The following is a 26523-nucleotide window of genomic DNA, read 5'->3' as shown; positions in this document are numbered from 1 at the left end:
TTGAAGGATTCCACCTCGGTTTTGAGGAGTGTAAAATTTGCTTTAGAGAAGTTTTTCACTGTGGTTTTCAGGGCAGGGGGTGGAGTAGGGATGTGAATATCCAGTGAGATTATTTTATGGTCTGATCTTACCAGTGAGGGATACACTTCTGGTCTGGAGCATAGAGTCCCCATGTTGGTGATGATCAGGTCCAGTATGTTTTCCCCTCTTGTGGGAGTGGTAACAAGTTGTTCCATAGCATTTGAGTCTATAAATTCTAGGAACCTTTGGGCTAGGGTATTGGAGCTAGAGTAATTCTCCCAGTCTATGTTTGGGTAGTTCAAGTCGCCCAGTATAATGGTGTTTGGAGAGACCTTCATATTTTCCAGTGTTCTCAGGAAGGCCGAGTGGGGTTCCTGGGTTTGGGAAGGTGGTCTGTAGCAGGCTACTGATATTTTTAATGTCAACATTAGCTGCAGTGGTGCAGTGGTTAGAATTGTCACTTCACAGCAAGAAGTTCTCAGGTTTATCGGCTGGGGTGCCTTCTGTGCAGAGTCTGCATGTCCTCTTTGCAGATGCGTGGGTTTCCTCCAGGTGCTTCAGTTTCCTCCCACACTCCAAAAATATGCAGTAGGTGGATTGTACACTCTAAATTTTCTGGAGGTGTGAGTTGTGCAAGTGAGTGGTACAGATGAACTACCATGGCAGAGCTAGCTACCCGGTGGTGTAAACCTTGGATCAAGATGATTGTCACTGTTGAAGTGACACCCTGAACCCACGTGCAAAATGGGAAAAAGGGTTGTAGATGGATGGATGGATTATTAGCAATAGATCGATTTAGGTATATATAGATAGACAGACATGTAGATAGATAGATATACTAAATATAGTTACTTTCCTTACACCAATAAATTCTTTCATTCCCATATATCATCTTTGGTCATTTATCAAGGCTTCATTCAGCAATGGTGAGCAAGTACTTCCCCCATTTGTAATTAGTCCTCTTTAATTCTCTTTTGCATTTTCCTTGTAATGAGAACATGAGCTCTTCATTCCGATAACCTCACACTAATAAAGCATGTTTCACCACATTCATTTGAGATTCCTTTAGTGTTACAGCCCATAACCTGAAGGTCCATAGTATATCATAATCACTTGTAGCTTAGTGTATCTGTAGTCATGCAAAAACACATCTCAGTGGTAACTTGCATCTATGTATTCTTAATATCCTGCATGGTTTATAACACTGCTGCTTAAAATCAGTTTAACAACACAATTAAAAATCAAACCAAGCAATAAGTACTATTGCAGATACTGACGTGCCATCCTGTTTTCAATAGAATCCACTTTATATCAATTGTTCATATCTCCATCACTTACCACCCAGTCACTCCCAGCCATTTAACCACTGATACTCAGCATTTTTACATAACTTTCTTATATAATCATTAATAAAGTAGCATGTTCATTTTAATTTAGAGATGTTTAGTCTTTATTCTTTTGAATTTAATACTTACATTATATACTATTTTAAAATCAACACTTTCACAATTTTGAAACAGCTATTTTAATATACCCCACTATCTCATTGATATATTTTTTTATATTCTCAGAAGCTGGTATACCAGCCCCTCTCCCTTTAATGAAAGTCAGACTTTACTCTATTATTCCTCATAGTTTGCTCATTCACAATGCCCACATTTCATCATGTCTTATTAATACTAAAGTCACACTGAAGTCTTGCTAGATTAACAAGCCCATGATCAGTCAAACAGATCCCTTGAAAACAACTTTGCCAGTAATTAACCCTTTCTTGAGTAAAACAAATGAATAGTACCATGTTCCATCCAAGCCGTTGAAACTATAGACTTGCAAGTCCAATAGAACCCAAGAACAAGTAAGTCATCTTGCAGTTCTCAATAATTTTTACAACTACTTGAACAATTTTTTTTGTTTTTCTTTTTGTACCAGTTTTGATATGAAAATTGGAAATGCCTCTTGGTTCATTAACCTTCACAGAACTTTCAGCTGATTCATGGACAAAAGGTTTACTTTAGCTTGCTCTATTGTTGATGGGGCTTTTCTTTCATCAAACAATAGCAGGATTGTCACATTCCAATCGAATGAATTAAAAATATCTGAAAATGTCTTACAGATCCTCAGAAAATACTCTGTTAATAAAGATGAATATAGGACTTAAATCTTCAATTGTTGCCAAGTGGCATGTCTCAGTTATTACCATAAAATGTGCCTCTTTCCTCCAGTTTGCAATATTTATTGATCAATGTCAAAAACACTTGGTTATCCCAAATTTCAATATACCATAACAATGTCAGTATTTAATCTTTTATATTGTATGACAAATTTGAAAAATACATGTTTTAGTCTCATTCTAATAACATCTCGAATTGACATGGAAACTTTGTGGGTCCACTCGGTTCTTACTTACATGCAGTCTAGTTTAATCAATGTATGTATTTTAATTGGGTCGACCCAGTGTGTCAGTGGCACAATTGACAGTAGTCCATGATTCGACAGTTCATTTGATCGATTTTTTTTTTTTTGGGGGGCCCACACCCCCTAACTATATATATCAACTCCTAAGGGTTGCACAACATTGGGGGGGGGCAAAATCTCTGGGGCAGGACCAACTGAACTGTCGAGTGTCGATATATGTACTTAATAGATCTATCATCTAAAAACCTGACCAAATATATGTCAAAAATCAAATTGCTTCAATTTTCTTGAAAACTACAATTATGTGGGTACTTTTCATTGTTCATAATCTGTCTATTCTTTAGCATTTGAGTTTCAGACTGAAGGTGATTTTGCACCCCTTAAGTTTCTATGCCATGTGAGTAGATGCCTTTAACTTCTCTTCATCACTTCTGTTAGTCAATGTCATAATATTATCTTGCTTACCTTTTACTTCCTTGAAGCCTTAAAACATATCTTTCCATGGTACTAAATTGTGGCCCTCTGAACACCTAATATGGCTGTTACAATTGCTGCTTCTCCTTTACCCATCATGTAGTTAGCAGTCATATCCAAGAAACTTAGTCAGCTCAACTGCTTCTTGACTTTCTTTTTCAATAGTGTTCCCAATTTTATCATGCACCCCACACCAATTAATATATTTCTCCAAAGTTACAGTACTGAGTCCACCAAGCCATGCAAATTTCAACTTGTAAAGACTCATGGCTGGAAGCAATCAGGGAGCCACCTGCTTGCTACCATATCATCATCAAAAGTCCTACTCATTGTTTATTTGCCTACCCCCCATTATGACCCCCCAAGCTGCTTTCCTGAAAAGTATCACCAGTCTCTTTTTATCTCTTCCTCCTCCCCCATCACATTGTCAACTTTAACTCTTGAAAAACACTTCTCCAGCAACTGACCATATTCTTTTATTTTAGAAGGCTTATTAGTTCCAGTGGAATGGAAGGATAAAGTCCTGTGTATGGCCAAGGCAAACAATTCAGGCACTGATTTCAGATTGCATTGAGGTTGGCCTTGCAAATCCTTGTGGTAGGCCGGATACCAGTGAAGACAGCACCATTACTGAGTCCTGGTGGGGGCGGGGGTGTTCTCAAAGAAAATGTCAGAGTGGTTATGCAAAATGGTTAAGGTGGCATGGTTGGTCTAGAGTTGAGGACATGCTCATCCGAAAAGGCCATGTTACATTACCTGCCTGGCAAAAAGTATGATAAATTCAGAATGTTACTGGTATGACTTGGTTAAAACTGGAGCACCAGTAGGCATATACACTGCTGCTGGTTCTGGCTCAGCTACATTCCTCATTCCTGACCCACCAGTGATGACCTCTACCTGAGGGATTGTACCAGTATCAATGATTTCCTTTTCACCTTTCCTACCATCAAGTGGTATCGGATGGAGGATGGATCCATGGTAGAGAGCCAATTAGCTGATGGGCAACTTTAAGTGCAGAAGAGCTCCATGTGACATTAATAAGGAGTCAAAAAATTAGACTGGTTTCCCACAGTAAAGTCATATATACCCTTTCTGTTTCCAGCTTCTGTATGATGTTCCTCATTTTAAATGGATCTACAGAGCACCATGTATTTCATATCATTAGTCTTATACCCTCACCACGACTACAGTCAAATGTGTTTGTTTTTTCCCACCAGCTCAGGTTATTCATCATTCAGAATGTTTCTAATTCCTCCATTGGCTGCAACAGAAGACATCTATTCAAATGATGGATTAATTGTGAGTGTGGGTGTGGCATCCCTCTCTGCTGACCATTACATATGTTCATTTAGTGGATAAGCTGTAACAGTGCAGCCTAGAGAATAGACAGAATGAGTAGTCAATGGTTGGCATTCCTTTCTTGGGGTAGGTAAGGAGTTCCTTTTTATCAGGCACCAATAAAACTGCTAAAGTCCATAGTACATTGGTTACTGCAGACCTTATCAATATGGAGGCAGGCCATAGAGGCAGAATTAGAGCCTGTGCCAAGGTATTACAAGCAACTCTTGGGCAAGATGCTTCAAAAGATAGAGCTGCACTGAAAACAGCTTTATCTGTTTACATCAGCATTTAGTTTCAGCAAGACTATAACTGGTCAGAACTGAGCAAATGGAGAGGGATAAGAAAACATATCAAATCAAAACAACTTTACTTATTTTATATACTATAAACAAGTATGCATTACCATTTAATGTTCTGTAACATGATCTTTCTTAATTGACTGCATTCTATCCACTCGTATCTATTTTCAGCCTGAGACTATATCACACAGACATACAAATGTAATTTTGCCAACAGAAATCAGATATTACCTCTGATGACTTTACTGCGGGAAACCAGTCTAATTTTTTGATGCCTCATAATTATATTTGGAAATCATTTATCTGGTTCTATGGTTCAGAGGGCTAGGGTCTTGACTGTGACCCATTAGACCTGGGTTCAAGTTGTTGGTGAAGTCACAGGAGTAATGGATGGAAGGATGCTGCTCAAATAATGACTTAAGCACCCTATGGGTGCAGGCTTTTTACCTAGCTATTGCCCTCATTAGAGACTGGGGCTCTAGCTCAGACAGAAGTGAGGTGGATGTGCAGGCAAGTCATCTAAAGGGGGTGGTATGTGAATGTAAGCATGTGGATATGAACCACAGTGACATTACTGATTGGCATGAGTAGGAGATCTGGTTAAAGATAAGCAACTGTAGGAAAAACTTCTCTACTATCAAAATGGCACCATATCAGGACACACCAATCTCTTCCATGCCCTGCTATGGAGACTAAAAAGAGGTCTGAGGACACAGCAGACTGTGGACTGGGGCCACAAAAACAGATGCAACCAAAAAGAAAAAGTAAATCACTTACAGTCTTTCAAGCTTTGGAAGGCCATCAAATGTGTCTGGATCAAGTACTTCTATATTGTTGAAATGGAGATACCTGTGAAAGAACATGGAAATTAATTAGATAATTTTATACTGTTTGAGATGGATAACCTATATGAATCTGCACTGAATCATGGATAACATATCTTAAAACAAAATGGAAATATTTCCTTTTTCTCTCTACCAAAGTACTGAGACCTACATTTTCAAACCATTGTGCATTAACAGTGAACAAAGCATTTGCCTGACAATATTGTGTTGTTTATATGAATGAAAGGATTTATGTTGGAGTTTTGTTTTTCAGAGGTACATGCGAAATCTGTATTATGACTTAATCGGTGCTGAAAAGTTACTCATTTCTATTTTAGTCTCATTGATACTTAACTTCCCTTGTGTTGTTCTAGGTTTAACGCTGACAATAAATTCATGAAGTCTTGCCACATATATATCATCTTGGTAGGCCACATGTTGGCTTTTTAAACACATCACTTTAGTATTCAAAATATTTTAATTTTCATCTTCTAATGTCTAGACATTCATCATCTAAAGTTATTTTGCTCCAACATTGTTGTTAATAGTAATTATATCCATTCATTGGTTTATTCATTCTTTGATTAGTGGCTTAGGCTAGTTTGGGTTTTGATGAGAGATCTAGAGCCTTTCCTGTCACTCATTTGGCACAAATCATAGAATTTCACCCTGAACATTGTGTCAGCTCATCAGATGAAATACACACATACTCATCTTACATGCACATAATTCTAAGGCCAACTCAGGGGATCACCAATTCTATGGGGTTCTAGATAATCTGCAATGCTCTTTGGAGCTTTTTCAATGTTTTGTGGTAGCCACCGGGTGGTGTAAACCTTGGCTCTAGATATTACCACTGTTGAAGTGACACCCTGACTCCATATGCAAAAATGGGAAAAGGGATTGTGAATGGATGGATAACCTGAATAAAAATTATCAGTTATTAAAGAAATTGAGTCTTTTTTTCATTCAAAGAAAAGTTGAGTAAGACTTAATGATCCAAGCTGATAAAATACCTCCCTATAATGTAAGACAAATTGATGAATCATGTCTAGGACTAGTAAAGTACAAAAAATAGCAAGAGTTTATGGGTAGGCAATTGCCCCAAAGTACTGCCTGATTACTGACTTGCCCAAGGTCACACAGCAGGCAAATAAAGGCTGAGAAAATCAAACCTGTACCACAGGAAGCAGCTTGTTAACAGGTGACAGCCTCAATCCTCTGTGCTAACTGAAAGGAATGTCACCTCAGATAGAACAGGTTAGTAGAAAGCTGTGCCATCTGTAATGTACGCAAATGGAGAGGTGATAGTATGCACTGTACCATGACATGTTTGTAGCAGAGTAATTATGGATTTGTTTTAATTTTAAGAAGGCAGCAATATCATGCATGTAGATTATACTCTAGTTTCTGAAATAATCAAAGTGATAGACTTAACACATGTAAGTATAATTATGGCAGAATTAGGACAGTAGTGCAAATGTCCTCAATGCCAGGATGCCAGTGAGGGCAAAACTACTTCCATGGTGCCCCCAGATGATGGTTCCCCCACCTGCTGTTACCATTACAGAGATGCCTAGCATAAGGGAACAAATAAGCTGAAGACTGATGGGGGGGATTTGATGGTTGGTAGAGATGGAAAGAAGGAGGACCATGTTCTATAAGCAGGGAAGAGTAATGCAGGCTTATTTATACTCATTCTGGTGGCTGACAGCATAGACATTAGTGTACAATGGAGCCAGCTACAGACACCTAATCAGCGATAAGACCTGAAGACAACACAGCTATTCCAGAAGTCAGATCAGGGCAATCATTAAGGGCTATGAAAAAAAAAAGTCACCTTCTTGGCCTGTACCTCTTGACCTGGCATATTATATAACTTCTAACATCAAACTTGAGCCTGTGCTGGAGATGCAGAGGGATAAAACCATAACTAAGGCCCAGATGAGTTGCATTTGAATAGCAGCTTGGATATTTGATGGTGTAAGAAGGGAGGAAGAGGGAACCACTCCTGGGTGAGTGCCCTCTCAGATGTACCTACATGGCTGATCTCTGGGACAAGCTGTGGATGCAATGAAGGGGTTATCCACAGAGGTACAAGGCTGTGTCTGAGGTGCATATGAAGGCCTGGATGATACATTAGCTTAATCCATTACACACCTTTCACTGGCACAGTACAGGTGCATTGAGGGGGTGGATTTATAGAAGAAAATACCAATAGCAGCAGTATGATGCTGCTCCAGGAAGACTTGATCGCCACATTGGCCCCAAATATTGTCCAAAGTTAGTCTGGAGTCAGGCAGGTTGGCTTTGGTAGACCTGGTGAATGATGAGAGGTCTTGTGAGTAACTGAAGGTCAGCTACAAAGAGCAAAAAATTCCACAATAAATAAATAAAATCCTCCTGAACTAAGAGAACAAGCTGGTGGGACCTTGGTTTACTGCCTGATTTACAGAGATGACATCTTTACATTCATGAGATGTCATTCTTGAGCCATTAAATAAAGGTCCCATCTTATTACCTAAAAATAATAACAACAATACTAATAATATTTGTTAAGCCAAGTAGTCACACTGGACACACATTCCCTTTTCAGGAGTGAGCCAGGAGCAACGTCACTGAATAGTGAAACATAAAAAGTAGACATTTTACTGATAGGGAATTCACATTTAAAATACCAGTTAAGACCACTAACAGCACAGAATAAGAATAGTGCCATAGTCAGTTCTCTAAGTGGTCTAAAGCTCCATGATTTAGCTCAAATATGGGAGAATATGATGGATATTTCAGGGTGACTCTCTGTCACCACTGCTATTCTGCCTTGCCCTTAACTCATTAAACTGTCTACTTAACAGCTTAGGCCATGGCTATAATTTTTCTTCTAGAAAACAACAAAGTGGCTCAACCAAACCAAAAAGAAAGCATACTTGACTGGGTACTCATAAATAGTCACCCCCAACTGTACACCTCTGGTACCCTCCCTGATGGCCTAAGCGATCACCTTCTCACATATGTAATTAAGCACAAATCCATTAATTCCCAACAACCCTTACTCAGAAAGGTTAGAAACAATAAAAACTTTGACACTGCCAAATTCCAACAAGAACTAAACTCATGTAATTGGTCTATTCTAAAACACCTCCCTTTAGAGGAAGCAGTAGCATACTTTAACAACAAATTCCTTGAGATCCTTGATTTGCATGCACCTGTTCATTCAAAGAGAACAGGCAAAAACTGTGCCATGGCTTTCTAAAGAGCCTAAACTCAAAATTACCCTTAGAAACAAAGCATGGGCTTTATGGCGTTCTTCTAAAGACCCCCAAGATCACATTAAATACAGGCAATCCAAGAACTAAACTAAAAAATCCATTTTACAAGACAAAAAACAATACTACTGTAATTTACAGACAGTAAATCAAAATAACCCACAAAAGTTTTGGGCAGGTGTAAATAATCTACTACATCCTGGACAAACTTCAACCCCAATCCCTGCTGCTACTATTGATAAAACCTCTGAAGATGTTTCTGACAGTTTTAACCGATTCTTTACTGAGACAATTCAAGCCCTAGCTAGCCAACTACCTCCTAGCTCCCCTGGTCCTGAAAGTACCACCCCTAGAAACCTACTCGCGTTCAGCTTCCAACCAGTTGCCACTTCACTTATCCATACCTTGATCAAAAAATTAAAACCCACTACACTTTCTGCTGATCAACTCCCTGCCGAGTACCTACAAAAATCAGCTGATGCTATTGCTTACCCCATCTCAATACTAATCAATCGACCATAGTAGAAGCTAAAATTCCCACCATCTGGAAAATATCCTATGTAATCCCACTTCACAAAGGAGGCAGCTCTACTGAATTCTCCAGTTATAGGCCAATAGCTATACTCTATCCATGTGCAAAGATTATGGAAAAATGTATTCATAGACAACTCATGCACCACCTAATCCAGAATCACCTTATGGCAGACACCCACCATGGCTTCCGTCCTCATCACAGCACTACTTCAGCCCTCCTAGCCTTTACCAACACCATAAATCATAATCGCAACAATAATTATATATCCTCAGCCCTCTTCTTGGATCTTTCCAAGGTATTTGATATGGCTGATCACCAACTTTTAATCCACACCCTGCAAACATTCTGTCTAGATACTAGAGCCCTTCAATGGTTTCAATCCTACCTGAATGGTCGACAGCAGGCTGTCCTCTGGCAGAACAGACTCTCTAATCTTCTACCTAACACCCTTGGAGTACCACAAGGCTCTATACTAAGGCCCTTGCTGTTCTCCATCTTCATTAACGACCTTTATACTGTCATCCCAAAAGTCAGCTGTATCCAATATGCTGATGACTCTACTCTGATTTGCTCGACCACATCTCCAATAGAGTTATGGTCAGCTACCCAGACCACCTTTAATACAATATAAAACTGGCTTTCTGAACGTCGTCTGATCCTAAATCCCAAAAAACTAAAATGCTGTTATTTTCACCAACACGTAGGTCTACCGCTTTCACCTTTAACATAAATTCAAATGATGGCACAATAATCTCCCCTGACCCCTCTACAAAACTATTAGATGTCATCATAGATAATAATTTAAAATTCGACCTACATGTTAACCAAACTATCAAAACCATCAATAAAAAACTAGGGTCACTTTACAGAATAAAAGCCTTCCTAAGCCCTCCAGCTAAAATTGCCATAGCTCACTCTCACCTTCTTTCAACCCTTCTGTATGCATCCCCTCTACTCTCGAATTTAAGCAAGACTGTCCTTAACAAACTCTCAATTTGCTACAACCACACTGCCAGGTTTGCCACTGGGCTGCCTTTTAGGACACATCATTGCATCAATCTAAATCAGCTTGGGTGGTTTGTACTACCCAGCCTAATCCAGTAAAACCAACTGATTATGGCCTATAAAATCCTTTAGAATCTGGACAATACTCCTGCACTTAAAAATATTATCACCCCCTATAACAATCCTAGACCGCTTTGATCCTCTAACAAACTACTAATTCAGACTAGCAAAATTAATAACACAGCTGGTGACTCTCTCTTTGCAAACTCTGTAAGTAGACCCTGGAACTCTCTTCCAGCTGATATTACCTTACTTTCTACCTTAGGTCAATTTAAAACTAGACTCAAACAACATTTGGCACTTAACTGGCTATATCAATGTATCAAGCCTGGCTAACTCTCTCTAGAATGTGTAAAAATCTGTTAACCAGTTTACTGTGTAATTTAATTTAATTCTGACTTAACGCTCGGGATTAACTCTAACCTGTGGAACTTGTTTAACTTGCTTACTTATGTAATCACTGTAAATAGTCTGTTTGTAATATGTAATGCTGGTATTATGTAATGATGTATTTGCTTACCCTTAGAGCTTTTCTCCCCGGGCCTCCACTGAAAATGGAAATGCATCCAGTTGGATTATCCCGGTCAACAAATGTAAAATAAATAAAATAATAAATAAAGTGTAAAGATTTCTCATCTTCTCTTTGTCGATGATTTGAAACTGTATAGCTCTTCAGATGAGGAACTAAAAGCATAACTGCAAGTTGTCAAAACTTTTTCAGATGATATAAGAATGTCATTTGGTCTTGATAAATGTGCAAAAGCAACCTTTAAAGCAGGAAAACTGCAGCACCAAGAAAACATCAGTTTGGGACAAGAATGTGATATAAAAGAATTTGAGCAAGAGGGAGTGAATAAATATTTGGGAATTGATGAAGGATCAACAATAAAACATGAACAAATGGGAATAAAACTTAGGAGTACTTTAGAAGACTTAAATTAATACTGAAAAACAGAGCTGACATCGAGGAACAAAACCAAACTATAAACCAATTTGCTCTTCCTGTCCTAACTTACAGTTTTGGAGTGATTGACTGGCCCCAAAACATGTTGGATAGATTACATATGAAAACAAGGATGCTTCATGCTCACCAAATGATTTAGAAAAATCAGCGCATACCAAGATTATATATTTCCCGTTCCCAAGGACAGATGTGTCTCCTTGAAATTGATTACATGTACAGATCTGCAATCGTGGAACTCCACACATATCTGCTGACCTCACAAGACCCAAATGTAGTGAAAGTTTTGAAACATGAGAAGAATAAATCTAAGATCACTTCCCTGCTTAGGCTAGCAGACGCATATCGGCATCAAGCAGGAATGGAAATCAAGCCACAATTGGATTAAAAAACAGGCAGCAACTGTGCCAAAAAACAAAAGAAAGAATATAAGGTGAAAGATCAGATGAGAAGGCAAGAAATGTAGAAAATGCATAAATATAGTTGCAAGTATAGAACACTTCTGGAAAAACCTCATGTTGATTGAGAACGAATGCAGAAATGGTTAAGGAGAGGTGAATTAAAACCAAGAGATTAAATGTTAATATTAGCGGCACAAGGTAGTGGTCCATTGAACATGTGGGAGAAACACACAAATGTAGGTTTTGTAAAACAGAATTGGAAACAGTTGCACACCTCATTGCTGGTTGTGACATACTAATGACAGAAGGACTGTGTACTGAAAGGCATAATAATGTGGTGAGACTGTTGCACTGGGGATTGTGCAAACATTATGGTACTGAAGTGGCTGAAAAACACTAGAAACATGAGCCACAAAACATCATAGAAAATAATGAAGTCTACATCACATAGGATCATCCATTACCAACAGTTCAAAAGATAGATGCTAGAAAACCAGATATAGTGGTCCAAGAAAAGAAGACAAAAGTAGCATTGACCATTGAAATCCCCATACCCAGTGACTACAGGGTCCTGTGTACAGAGAGAGACACAAAGTCATAATATATCAGGATTTGGAAGCAGAAACAAGAGCAATGTAGAAGAAAGATACCCAGATAGTTCCAATAGTAGTAGGAGCAACAGGTCTTATAAAAAAGAGTCTACAATCACATTTAGATATGATACCAATACATGTAACTCACATGAATTGCAGAAGGAGTCATTACTGAGCACATTGTGGGTGCTATGAAGAACACTTTTGGCTGACATCAAAGAGTGAAACAATACTAATTTCATGAACTTTAATTGTACTTTGACTTAGGAATGGGGTCCATTCCCATCATGGTATTAGAAACACAAAAGATTTGGAGAAATTAAAAAAGGGGAAAAACTTAGATATGATAGATATAGTTATGCAAACCCCACCCCTCTAGAATCCCTATAAGTCTTTTCCTTGCTCATCCCTCTAATCCTTCAGCTCATAGTATACAAACTACTAACAATAAAAAACCTTCTTTTAAAACTACTCAGCTTAACTCAACTCACAATCTCCTGTAATATACCCATCCTTCCTATTATTATTTCTCTTTATTTCTTCTAATTCCCCAGTACCTCTCAACTGTACAGATCATAGCAGAATGTCCAGATTTTTGCCTCATATTTTTGGTGTATTCCTCCTAAAATCTGTACCTTTCTGACAAATAGCTGAGGATTGAAGTCATTAAATAATGACAAGCATTTGAATTTGACTCCACATCCTTCAGAAAATTCTTACTAATGCAAAACCTATTATTCTTTCAACTTTCTGTTTGTAAGAGCAATAGTTAAAATCTGTCCCTATTTGTCCCCCCATCATTTTAGGCTTTGTCCAGATTTTTTGCTCTAAGAGGTTGAGAGGTATGGAATTTCCGCAGTAAACTTTAAAGTCTTAAGATTACTATCCTCTTTCAAAACCTCTTGTAACTTAATTTTAAAATGTAAAATTGCCATGTACAGTCATTGCTACCAAATGTTGCTGTACAAATCTATAACATGAAGTGTTTAATTTGATGATGCACTTATTTGATGATATATCTACTGTTTTTTGTAAAATTACTAATATATTAACATTGAGAATATAATGTACTACTATTGTCTATACTGTTTGGAGCTTTTCTCTGTGGGCCTCTGCTGAAAATGGGTTCCTGACCCAGTCGGACTTTCCCAATCACCAGATGTCAATAAATAAATAAATAATATATGTAATGACAGGTATTAATATCTGGAGTCCACGAAGAGAGATATTAGCATAATATTTAGTTTATTTATTTTATTTTATTTGACGTTTGTTGACCGGGATAGTCCGACTGAGCTAGTGCCCTTTTTCAGAGGAGGCTCGGGGAGAAAAGCTTCACAGTACAGAATAATCAAGTAAAAAATTCTATAGTACAAGTTATAACAATAGGAAATTCACAATGCAAATTATGCTAGTGAAGTAATTAATAGAAGTGGAATACAATATAATAGACACAGTAAAAAGTATATACAAAAAGGTTAAACTGATGACTGGATGCAGTGAAGTACAAGACCTCTGCTAAATCATAGTGCAAATTACACTAGTAAAGTAATTAATAACAGTAAAGTACAATATAATAGACATGGTAAAAAGTATATACAAAAAGGCTAAACTGACAACTGATTACAATGCAAGTTCAAGATCTCTACTTATGAGAAATTTAAAGTAAGTAGAAAGTAATTAAGGAGGTAGGAAGAACACAGTTCAGAAATGCAGAAGAATTGTTATAGGTAGTCAAGTGTTAGAGACAAAGCAAAGTTACAGTGTGAGGGGAAATGAGAGAGTAGGGCAGAAGAGTGAAAGTGTCAGATTGCTAGTGGTAGGAGTCTGAGGGACTGTGGAGAGCAGTATTAGACTGTTGTTGTAATTCAGAGGAAGTTAGAATACATAGCAAAATTGTGAAAAAGGAAGCTGTAGGGAGGAAAGTGAGGGAGGGAAAAGTAGTAAGGGAGGATAGAAGGAAGGGAATATTTCAAGTGGGATGACTACAGTGACATATCCAGGTGCTGTATAGGTACTTTCTGAGAGATGTCTTGAATTCATGAGCATGGGTAATATTCCTGAGGGCCATGGGAAGTTTATTTCATGATAGAGCAGGAAGATTATTCCATGACAGAGCAGGAAGATAGCTGTAGAGGTTTTGTCCACATGTTTTTTAGGTTTCTGGATTTATAACAGACATTGGTCAGAGCTTCTTAGGGAGCATGGCAGGGTGTAGAGGGAGATGAGAGATGATATGCTAGGAGAGGAGGAGGGCTTGTTTAGGATAGTGTAGATGATGAGAAGTTAAGTAAATAGGAGTTGGTTACAAAACTCTAACCAGCTGAGAGTTTGGAGAGCAATCAGGGGTGTAATTTTGGTGGGAGGTTAGCTGCAACTAAGGCTACTTTGTTGTATGTATTTTTTAGTTTGGCTAGTAGAGAAGACTGTAGGTTAGTAAGAATTTGAGAGTGTAGAAGAGGTTAGGGGAAGAGAAGCTTGGGTAAGTGAGATTCTGGAGATGGGGCTAAGGAACCTTTTGTTTCTATAGAGTAGGCCAAGCTTTTGGTGAGTTTTCTTTATACAGTAGTGTACATGGAGGTCAAGTTTAAGTAGGTCATCAATAATTACTCCAAGGAGCTTTGTGTGGGGTTCAAATGAGATAGTGGTGTTATTAAGGGAAGATATGGTGAAAGAGGATCTAAGCTGGTAGAAGGGTTTGGATAGAAAGATGAGGGGTTTAGCCTTTTTAGGGTTAGATATGACTTGGTTGTTAGTAAGCCAAGTTTCAGTGAAGTTAAGAGGTTTGAGTTAGGGTGACCAGGTCAGAGGGGTTGTCAGCAGTGGTGATAATAGTGGAGTCATCAGTGTACTGTATGAGGGATGACTGAGGGCAGGCTGTGTGGAGTTGGTTAATAAAGATGTTAAAGAGAAGGTGGCCTATAACTGGTCCTTGTAGGATGCCCATTTTAATTAAGAGAAAGGGAGATAGAGCAGAGACCCATTTGACAGATTGCTGAATGTTAGTGAGGTAGCTGGTAAACCAGGAGATAGTTGCAGGGGAAAGGTTTAGTTGAGAAAGTTTGGAGAGGAGGATGGAGTTGGAGACAATGTCAAAGGCTTTGGAGAGGGTCTAAGAAGAGGCAGGACACTAGTTTATTACTGTGTCTGGCTAGGGTAGTGGAGTTAGTAAATGAAATGAGAGCAGTAGTGGTGCTGTGTTGGGGACAGAAGCCATGCTGATTAGGGGTAAGGAGGTTTTCTTGAGTGGAATAAGACATGATTTGTTTATGCACACAATGTTCAAGAATTTTGTAGAGGGGAGAGAGTATGACAATTTGGTGATAGTTAGAAGGTTCTACAGAGTTTCAATCTTCATGGGTAGGTATGGTGTGGAATTTCTTCCAGAGAGTTAGGACAATGGATCCCCTGATAGAGCACTTAATGAGGATGGATACTGGGTATACTATGGATTAGCAGCAGCCTTTAAGTAGAGAGATGGCAAGTTGTCAGCTGATGGGGAACATGGTTTTTAATGTAGCTAATTGGGAAGGGATTTAATGAGAAAGGATGGTTTTGTAGTAGGGGTGGTGGGAGGAGAGGAATTGGTTGTGTTGGAAGTTGGCATTAGTTTGTTAATGGTATCAATAAAGTAGGTATTGAAGATGGAGGGAGTTTCTTGGGATGATTTATTAGGGCAGGGGTTAGGTGTAGAGGGGTTTCCAGGGTGACAAATTTGGTTGACAGTATTCTAGAATTTTTTAGGATTTCTAGATTGTGCATTTAGCGGTATGTGGTAGAAGTTTTTTTTTTTTTTTATCAATGATTATGTGTTTTTGGCCAGGTAACAGAGTTCGCTATATTTTAGAAAGTGTGTGTATGATTTTGTCTTAATCCAGAGTTTCCATGCAGAATCTCTGCTTTGGATGAGGGACAGGGTTGACTTGGTCAGCCAAGGTGAGCAACGTGATTTGACTCTGACAGTTCTGGGTGTGGCTAAAATGTTTAAGAAGATGGAGTTGAATTGTAGAATGGCTTCATCAGGAGAGAGGTGAGAGAAGAAAGACCAGTCAACAGCAGATAGATAGTTGTTGCGAGGCTCAGGATTAAATCTGGTTAGGTTATGACATTCCTTGAATTTATGAGGTCTAGTGAGATGCGGGAGAATATTAAGACATGTACAGGGGAGTGATCACTAATTGAGTCTGGGAGGGATTCAGGGTGGTGTTAGAGGTTGGGATGGCTGACAAGAATCCAGTCAAGGACAAAGCAGGTGTTTGTGGGTTTGTGAAGAAAAGTGGGAGAAGAGATAAGTTGGGTATAGCCATACAGGTACTGGTGGTAGATGAGTTGGAGCTAAGGGCAAGCCAATTAATATTAACATCAACTAGTATGATCATTTTGTTAGGTATACTGTTAGCTGTCCAGTGAAGACTTTGTTCTAGTAGGGTTAGGTTATCACCAGGGGGCATGTAGATACCAACTATTTTTAGGGTTTTGTGGTTGTTAGTGTGCAGTTAGCAATAATGAATTCTGCTGGGTGAAAAGAGGGGGATGGGTTGACTGGGTGGATAAGGAAAGGAAGTCTGAGTACGTAATGGCTGCTACTCCTCCTTTTTTATGTTTTCTATCTAGGCGTAAGATGTTGTAGCCGGGGGGGGGGGGTCTGTTGTCTATGTTATGTGGTTTCAGCCAAGTTTCAGAGACAGAGAGATTATGTTAGGGAAGTATTGGGCTATCCAGGAGTGAAATTCAGTTGTCTGCTTAAGAATGCTGTCTATGCTGATTGAGTAGAAGGAGAGACATTTGAGACTGGGGTTTGGTAGTTGCAGGAGTGTGGGAGCTGTGTTGGTGGAGGTAGAGGAGTTATTGTGTGGACCTGAGTTAGGCTGAATGCCTACTGAGAGTTGAAGGATGTTGCAGAGGTGGAGTAAAAGTGATAATGTAGGGTAAGGTAGGAGACATTTCAGTTTAGTTTTATGATGTAGAAAGGTATTTGGGTGGAGTTTGATTTTGGGGAGACTGTATTCAGTGCAGGAAAAGAGATTGGGAGATATGGGAGAGGAGTAGTGACAAATGGTATTAGAAGTGTAGGAGGATGTAGGGGGATTTGGGATGTAGGTTAAGTTGAGTGTGATAAGAAGTGAGATAAGATAGGAGAAGAAGAAGAAAGGAGAGGAGGAGATGGAGGATCATTGTGAAGGGGAGGAGTAAGATGGGGTGAGTGGAGGAAGGTGAGTTGGATAATTATGGGGTGGGGGATGGCACAAGTGAGTATGGGTGGGAGATATTGGTTGGAGCATGTCAGATTGTGGGAGGGGCCTGGGTAGGAGGGGTACAATGTAACTGGTTGAGGTCAAGGGATGTGGGTGTGTATAGGGGTGGGGTAATAGATGGCTAGCTGTAAAGGTATTTGATGCAGGGGTGGGTGTGAATGGGGGGGTAGAATAGGGGAGCAGAGAGAGCCTGAGTGAAGCAAGGGAAAACAGAGCAGGATGGACCAGACTCACACAAGACAGTAAAAAAAAACAATTACAGAAACTGTAAGTATATGCACTGCCAGGGACTTTAGAGATAAATAATGTAACACCACAATATGGTTGGGCAGGGAAGAATAAGAACTTGAGACCAGAGAAATGGTACAGCGCAGAAAGTTAGCTGTAAGTTTTGGACCAGCGTACAGACTAGAGAGAACTAGTAGCAGTTGTTAGACAGCGGGCACCAAGAAGTGACAGAGAAAGTGGCACAAAATAATTGAGAGCAGTATAGTAAAAATTACTGGGACAGCTAATACAAGTTGGATGAAGGAATGACCAAAGGAGGGAGAGAACAGCAGTAAAAGGTTCATTGTTGTGCAGGATGCCTCTAAAACAAGTCTTCTACCATAAATTATATCAGATGATCTACCTATTTTACATACATAAAGATAGTGAAATACAGATTCAGGCAAAAAGAGAGTTGTCGTTTGGAGTGAAGTGTTCCTCTTTGCGATCAGGTCAAGAGATAGATGGTTATTTAGTTGTTTGGTTTGGTATATTTTTGTGTTCAGGGTAGATAACATAAAGACAGTGGAATACAGATTCAGACAAAAACAGAGTTGTCATTTGGAGTGAAGTATTCCTCTTTATGACCAGGTCCAGAGATAGTTAGATGGTTGTAGTATATAAATCACTTACTACTCAAATTAGCTCACCAGTCACAATCTATGAAACTCAATGAATATATAAACTGGTGAACAGTCACAGAAGCAGTCAATTCCAACGATTCGAAAAAGAGCAGCAGTAGGCAAAAATTCTTCAAAACGTAACTTTTATTCACATAAAACAAACTAACTGGATAAGCGCTTTCACATACGCTGTGTATGCTTCTTCAGATCCTCATAGTTAGATGGTTGTTTAGTTGCTTTGTTTGGTATACTTATGTGTTCAGGGGAGATAACCTTTACTGATATCCAGAAAAAAAAAAAAAGATCAGCAAGTGAGTGGCTCCAGAACAACACCTGGATGTATGTGGATTCATGATGTGTGTGTGTGTATATATATATATATATATATATATATATATATATATATATATATATATATATATATATATATATGTATATACACATATAAAAATATAGTGAGAAAGAGAGAGATTTTATATATATATATATATATATATATATATATATGTGTGTGTGTGTGTGTAGATATAGAGATATAGATACATAGGTATATATGTGTGTGTGTGTGTGTGTGTGTGTGTGTGTGTGTGTGTGTGTGTGTACTGCTTAAAAAATTAAAGCCAAATCCTGTGAAATTCCACCATACCTGGCTTTTTTCATATTATCTATTGTCAAAGACAAAACTTTTTAACACATGGCTCAGGCAGCAAGACTGTTTTAAGAACTGACATCATAACCATGTAGGAGGAATTGATAGTCTTTTGATTTGTTCAGATATGATAAGATTCACTTTAGAACTTCAAGAACTTAGATGGCAATTAAAATTAAATGCTTGTGTTTATCCTGGACTGAATGAATGTGTTTCTATTAGCAGTGTTTTAAAACTTTGCTCTTATGTGTAAATGTTTAAATTGCAGGTGAATATTTTTATTAATAATATTTCTTAACACCATTTATTACATCTATTAACTGTTTTATTCATACATTGTTTTATGTAGAGCTTTTATATGCATTGTATTTTTGTATTTTTGCATATACATATATTTTTTAGCTGGATTTTCCTTTTATTGTTAATTAATTATGTCACATGACTGTTTTGGAGGGATATTTAAAAGGTGAAGTGATGTTTGTTGGTTTTAATATCTCTGAAGAAGTCTGTTGATATAATTGATGAAAGAGCTAAGGTTTTCAATAAATTCTGGTTCTCTGTTCCTGGTGTTGCTTGCTCCTTGCCTTCATTGTGGTTCAAGATTCACTTTAGTCTGATATGACATAATTTGCTTCAGAAGTTATTAGAAAAGTGTTTGAAATGCATACCTTTTTAGAGGAAGGAGGGAATATAAGGGAACTGGCTCTGATAATATAAAAGCAAAAATGTCTTCTGTCCAAATGCTAGGATCATCAGCAAAAAAGGATGAATTTCAGTGCAATATAAATATGAAACAGATAAAATGAATAGCTATTTCCAGTGCTTTTGCTTATAGTAATTTAAATCTACCTGACTATACAAATTATGAAATAATATGAAAGGATAGGAGGGATGGAGGTGTGTCAGTGGTAATACATTCTTCAATTGATACTAATTTGCTGTATAAAAATGATGACAAAAAAGTGTCTGCTATACTTAAAGAGATACACAAAGTTGGTGATGTTAAGATCTTAATAGTTTATTGCAATTCAAAAATGAATTTACTGGCACATTGTGCATTTATTGAATATTTGCAACAAAACATAAATTAATTGCTGACATTAATATTAAGTTTCTTTAATTATTCAGGTTTTAACTAGTGTGATGCAACTTAGAAAACATTTATGGAAGGACTTCTTATGAAAATGACGTAGGAGAATTATTTTACACAAGTAGTGGATAAACCTATGAGAGGGGATAATATTCTATTTGCCGTAAAGCTAGCCTAGTTACTAACACAAAACGTTTATGCCTATAGGGAATTCAGATCATGGCTCAGTCTAGATTCCTTTGGAACTTTTAAAAATAATTATAGAGCAGAGAAAATATATGATCCAAATATACTGGATAACTTTAAAACGAGTCATGATTTGTTAAACATAAACTGGAATGAAATGTAATTAGCATGTAGCAAATATGATTGGAAGATTTTGAAGAATGATTGCAATAGTCATTTAAATGACACATATAAGATTATATAAAAGGACTCTTGGGCAAAGAAGCCTTGGTAGAACAGGAATATATCAAGATTATTTAATAAGAAGAAAAGAGTTTGTAAGAAATTTACTATAAATGCTTCGACATATAACAATGAATGTTTAATATTACAAAAACTTTAAAAAGAAAGATACTTTTGTATAAAGAGCAATATAAGGAGACATTAATAAACAAAGAAAAGAATAATAAAAAAATTGTAAGTATGCAAATTCAAAGGTACTATCTCAGAGAACTGAAATATTAAAGCTCAATCAAATCAATGTTACAGATAAACAGATGGTAGTTGGGATATTCAGTAATTAATATGCCAAATTATCACATGAGCAAAATTATACTGACCTGATTAAGGTATCCATCCCAAATAAGACCGAATGTCTCAGTATCAAGCAAGAAATAGTGAAAACTCTCTGTAGTGCAACAGGCCAAGACTCCATACATGGGCAGTTTGTATCTCTTATATCCAATGATTTAATGACAGCAGTGGCCTGGATCATTTACAAACGATTGAGAATGGGATGTGTACCTGATTACTAGAAAAAAAATCCTATGTCATACCTGTCTGTAAAGATGGAGACAGAGAAGTCATTCAAAGCTATAGATCAATAAGATTAACATCTATAACTGGAAAGGTCCATGGAAGATGTATTCTGTTCCAAATAATGAATACAGATATTGGTGGGAGTTGGACTACTCCCAGTATAGCTTTTTTAAAGGAAGATCAACATTAACATGTTTTGTAAATTTTTATCAAGATATCAGCTATCTAACAGATCAAGGGAAGTCAGCTGCAGTTTTATGGTTTTGACACCTTAGAACATAGTCAAATTATTGAGGAATTAAGAAAGTACAGGTTAACAAGTATCTAATAAACTGGAATAGCAACCACTTAACCAGTAGATCACAGAGTATGAACTTCTAAAGACAGCATCAAGATGATCATCTCTAAAGACAAAGGTACCTCAGGGGTCTGCATTGGGCCCTATCGTGTTTAACATCATACTTGCAGGCATGCCATATTCCAAAAAATTGTCTTAATAAATACGCAGATGAGTGTAAAACAAGAGCAGAGCTAAATTGCAGAAGTGATAGTGATGACTTGAATCAATATCTGCAAGATATCCATGACTGGTCAATATCCTCTGGATTGAGGGTCACTTACAATAAATGTAAAGTTATTCTTTTTGGAGATAGAGTAAATCTGAAAGAAAAACTTAGAGGTACTATATTGGAGTTGGTAGTTCATATAAATGATCTAGGCATCATAATTAGCAAGGAATTTACATTGAAGAAACACTGTCAAGAATTAAGAGCAAGGTCTATGAAGTAGATAGGCTTATTTATTTATTGATATTTGATTACCGGGAAAGTCTGTGCAGAAGCCCAATTTCAGTGGAGGCCTGGTGAGTAAAGCTGCAAAATATTATAAAATATTTTAAGAACAATAATTTTACAATCTTCAAAAATAAAACAAGAACCTCTGCAGTTTAAATAATTATAACAAAATTAGACATAATATAAAAATATTTGTTAAACACTGATACAAAGTATATGGTAATCATTTAATATTTATGAAAATTTTAGACAGTTTGTAGACAAATTAAAGGTAAGTTAGTCTAATACAAATAAGAACTGCAATATGAAGTGAGGGAAAACAGGCTTATGGTAAATTTAGAAAGAAAGTGAGGGAAGGGAAATAGATAGCAATGAGGAAGTAAGTGAAGTAGGGTGAGTAAGGAAGTATAAGGAATGAAAAGATACCTGTTCACATTTAGGGATATAGTTTATTCTGGATTTAAGAAAGAAGAGAGACAGAGTTTAGCAAGAAAGTCTTTCTAAGTGGTTTTGAAAGATGGGAGGGATGGTATACACCTGATGGATACAGTTAAGGAGTTTCAGGCCTAAGCAACCGTGAACAAGTACAGACAATGTCCAACAGATTTGCTAAGTTTTTAGACAAAGAGTTACGTATGTTAGCTAGAATTGAAGAATCAGAGGGAGGGTATAGACCTGACTGATACAGGCAAGGAGTTGCAGGCCTTAGCAACCTTGCACGAGTACAGACAATGCCCAGCAGATTTGCTAGGTTTGCAGACAAACAGTAGTTTTTGGTCACTGGATCACAATGACCAAAAGGGAGCATAGTTGTGTAGGATGTTTTTTAGTGCTGGACAGGCAGATGGATGCTGCATAGTTTTATAGGTGGTAAGAAGTTGCGTATATCTTAGTTGATGTGGCAGTTCTAACCAATTAAGGCTTTTCAGTGCTATACAGTGATGGGTTCTGAAAGTGGTATGTGCTGCAAATTTAGCAATTTTGTTATAGCATTGTTCAAGTTTTAATTTTTGTGAATCCTAGAGGTCAGTAAGGAGTGGAGCACCATAATGTAGAGTGAGGGGAGATAAGTAATGGCAACTGTAGTTTTAGTTGCATCAGTGAGAACGTTTTTGGCTTTGTAAAGCATCCCTAGTTTTTGATGAGTTTTTCTTAAGCAATTTTATATATTCAGGTTAGATGTGAATTTATCATCCACTATCACCCCTAATTAGTTTGCTATGAGAAGTGACTTCAGTGGTTGCATTATCAAGAGAGAGGACTTTAAAATTTGTTTTTTCATGAGAGAGGGGTTTGGGGAAAGAAGTAGTAGTTTGGTAGTTTTTGGGTTGAGCATGAGCTGTGAGTTACGAAGACATGTTTCAGTGGCTATTAAAGCTTTCTGAGTAATTTTTTGGAGGTGTACCATGTTGGCAGATGTGTAAATGAGAGTGGAATCATCTACATATTCTATTTGGGTGGCCTGTTGTGTGGAAGTATATAGTTGGTGAAAATGTTAAAGAGGAGTGGACCAAGGATAGAGGCTTGTGGTACACCAGTGGTGACTGGTAAAGAGAGAATGTGGAGTGCCATTTTACTGACTGATACCTATTGGACAGGTACCTTTTGAACCAGAGAAGGGTGAGCTGAGTGAGACCTAGTGAGGATATTTGAAGTAGAAGTCTGCTGTGACAAACAATGTTGAAGGCTTTGGACAAGTCTAGAAATAAGGAAAAGACTAGTTTGCCATTATCTCTAGCTTTATTGACAGTAGCTATACAGTTTAGAAAGGTGGTACTAGTACTACGGGAAGGATGGGAGCCATGTTGTGTAGGGGATAGGAGTTCTTCATCCAGGAAATAGTCTAGCAATTGTTTTTAAATACATTTTTCAAGTATTTTGGTGAGGGAAGATAAAATTGCTATTAGTTAAAAGTTATTAATATCTGTTAAGTTGTGTAGAGGGATAATGTGTGACTTTTACAGAGAGAGAGGGAAAGTGGGATTCCTGGATGAATGAGACAGTATAGGCAATGCTACTGGCTGCTATTTTTAGGTACACACTTAGAAGGTCATCATCAGCTGAAAAAGAGCACAGTTTAAGTTTGTTTAAGTGTTTGTTTAAGAGTAGTTTTATATAGGCTGTGGGCACAGGTTTGAAGGTGAAAATGGATGTGGTGATTTGTGGCTGTTGGGCAGGGCTGGGATTAGATACTGAGGAATCCTTAGTTAGAGATGCTATACTAGCTATAACATAAGACTTGAACTGTATTGCAGTTTGGAGTTGCGAGTTATCAGGAGAGGGGGTTGGGTTTATTTTTGGCTGGGATGTAAGATTTCTTTAATGGATGTCCAAAATTTTTTAGGGTTGTGTCTAGTGTTACTCTTAAAGTTATTATAGTATAGTTTTTGTCTTCATTTATTTGCTTTTTAGTACAACTGCAAAGCTTTCTGAAGTTTTTAAGATATTAAAGAGTTTTGTATTTTTGCCATTCTTTCCATGGTTTTCTCTATCCTGCATTAGCATTCTACTCCTTCTGGACAGGAAAAGTGCATTATTTAATTTCATGCTCTTCCTTTTAGGGGGTGCACGGCTATTTAGTATATTTAGAAAAGTTGTATTAAATTCAATTACAGCATTGTCTAAGGGGAGGAGTTTTAGGAAGTTCCAGTTAATAGATGATAGTGGAGTAATAAACATTACTTGGATAAATTTGGAAAGATTATGCATTGTTTTATAAATATGCTGTTTAACTGGATGTGTGAGATGTCTAGTCAAATAGATCAGAAGATGATCACTGAGAGAGTCTGACATTGTTCCTGTGATCCAGTATATGCTAAAGTCTGATACTAGGATCCACTCTAATAGAGAATCTGATGTCTTACTATAATGTGTGGAGCTATTAATTAGTTGTGTGAAACCATGTAAGTTCACATTCAATGTAGGGGAGTTAAAGATTATGTCCAACCAAATGACATTCACATCACAGAGTAAAATTATTTCTTTTGAAAATGCTATGGGTATCCAATGTAGGATATCTTCCAGTACAGCTGTATTGTCACCCGGAGGGATGTAAAGGACAGTAATACATACTTGTTTATAATTGTTTATTTTGAGGAAAGCAATAAGAAGCTCTGCTGAACTGAATTTTCATGGTGGTTTGCTGTAAGGGGAAATGTTGTAGGTAATGGGGAAATATTATAGCAATACTACAACCTTTCCTCTTTATACAGCCATTACTGATGATATTATAGCCGGGAGGTATAACTTTAAAGTAGTTTATACTGGTTTAAGCCAAGTTTCAGTTACAGCTCGAACATCAGACTTATGTTGGGTAATCCAGGCATGTAGTTCAGCAGTTTTATTTCTTATACTTCAAACATTTATTGCATCAAAAATTAGATCACCAGGGATGGGGATTGGCTGTTGTTGGGTTTTTGTTCATTGTGATAGGTGGGACCAGGATCAGGGTGTATATTAATACATATCTTATGTATATTAATTCTTAATATGATACAAACAAGAGATTCAGAGTCTTAAAAATGTGTATACATCAATGATTAGGACATTGATTGAATACAGTTTAATGTTTTGTAAATTATGATCAGCTCATATAGTTACCCTTATAAAGATTCAGAGAAGATGCACAGAAGAGTTTAGGTATTTGAAAAAAATTAAGTTACAAAGAAAGATTAAAACACTCGATTCTGTTCAACATATATAGAATTAAAAGAAAAAAAACACGTTTAGCTTACAGGGCAATCACAGATGATGAATTAAGATTAGATTTAAAACTTATTTAAGTTGGCCATGTGGCCTAATGGATAAGGCGTCTGACTTTCAATCAGAAGATTGTAGGCTCGAGTCCTACCATAGTCGTAGTGCCAGTCAGCTAGTAGTTTGGGGTGGGAGACTGGCCTAATGGATAAGGTGTTTACCTTACAGACACAAGGTTCAGGGTTTGATTCTCACATGGGCTAACTGGCTAGGCTTAAAATGGCCTGAAAAGGCAGGTAGCCTAGTACTAACCTATGAAGAGAGAAGTCTATAAATCTAAAATATAAATGATCTCAGTATACTGCTCTTTGCACAAAGTGTTAGGAGTGTAATCAGCCATACTAATCTTCCTTTAATGCAATACTGACTTTGCAAAGCTGCTATTGCATTTGCAGTCATACCTGAGCGCTGTAGCACTCTGTGTGTGGTCTAAGCTATAGCAACTGCATGCAACATTGTATAGATAAACCAACAAAAACCAAAGAAAATGGACTTGCTTGACGAAAGTATGTTGGCACAACCCACCAAAAACGAGTGTCCAAATTGAACTCAGCTGGGTTTATTAAGAAAATCCATGATGTATAAACACAGTTAAAATAAGAAAAGCCACGATGCATAAAAAACAGTTAAAGTAAGCGCTTTCGTTTGGCTCATGCCAAACTTTTTCAAAAACAGTTTTGCATCACTTCCTGTAGTTTAAATAAGTTGAGTCAGTGATGTAATCAATTAAATAAATTCAAAAAGTTAAAGGCATAACATACTTTAAGGCTTTTACCAATGTAACACAAATACATAAAATAGTGCTGTAGTAATGTAGTAGCAAACCAGTACTGTCTCATTGAGCACAACGCTGAAATCAGTACTATGCAAATACTTATGTGATTACGGCATACATCCAGTTGTATATTTA

At 37.4% G+C, this 26523-nt stretch overlaps 1 protein-coding gene and 1 non-coding gene across 2 annotated transcripts in view; one reads left to right on the top strand and one right to left on the bottom strand.

Moving 5' to 3' along the window:
• The window catches only part of LOC122792861 (peroxidasin homolog), a 1756079-nt gene that overhangs the window by 246047 nt on the left and 1483509 nt on the right, over positions 1–26523 (bottom strand). Inside the window, exon 5 of the mRNA XM_044060419.1 lies at positions 5328–5399. Coding sequence (XP_043916354.1) covers positions 5328–5399 — 72 coding nt within the window. The remainder of the gene's footprint in view (positions 1–5327; positions 5400–26523) is intronic.
• Positions 25643–25715, top strand: TRNAE-UUC. The gene has a single exon. It is a non-coding gene; the product is annotated as a tRNA-Glu (tRNA).

This window comes from Protopterus annectens, chromosome 2.part0 (genome assembly GCF_019279795.1).
Source record: "Protopterus annectens isolate FY-2018-M chromosome 2.part0, PAN1.0, whole genome shotgun sequence".
Taxonomy (NCBI): Eukaryota; Metazoa; Chordata; order Ceratodontiformes; family Protopteridae; genus Protopterus; species Protopterus annectens.
This window is presented reverse-complemented; position numbering and strand designations above follow the sequence as displayed.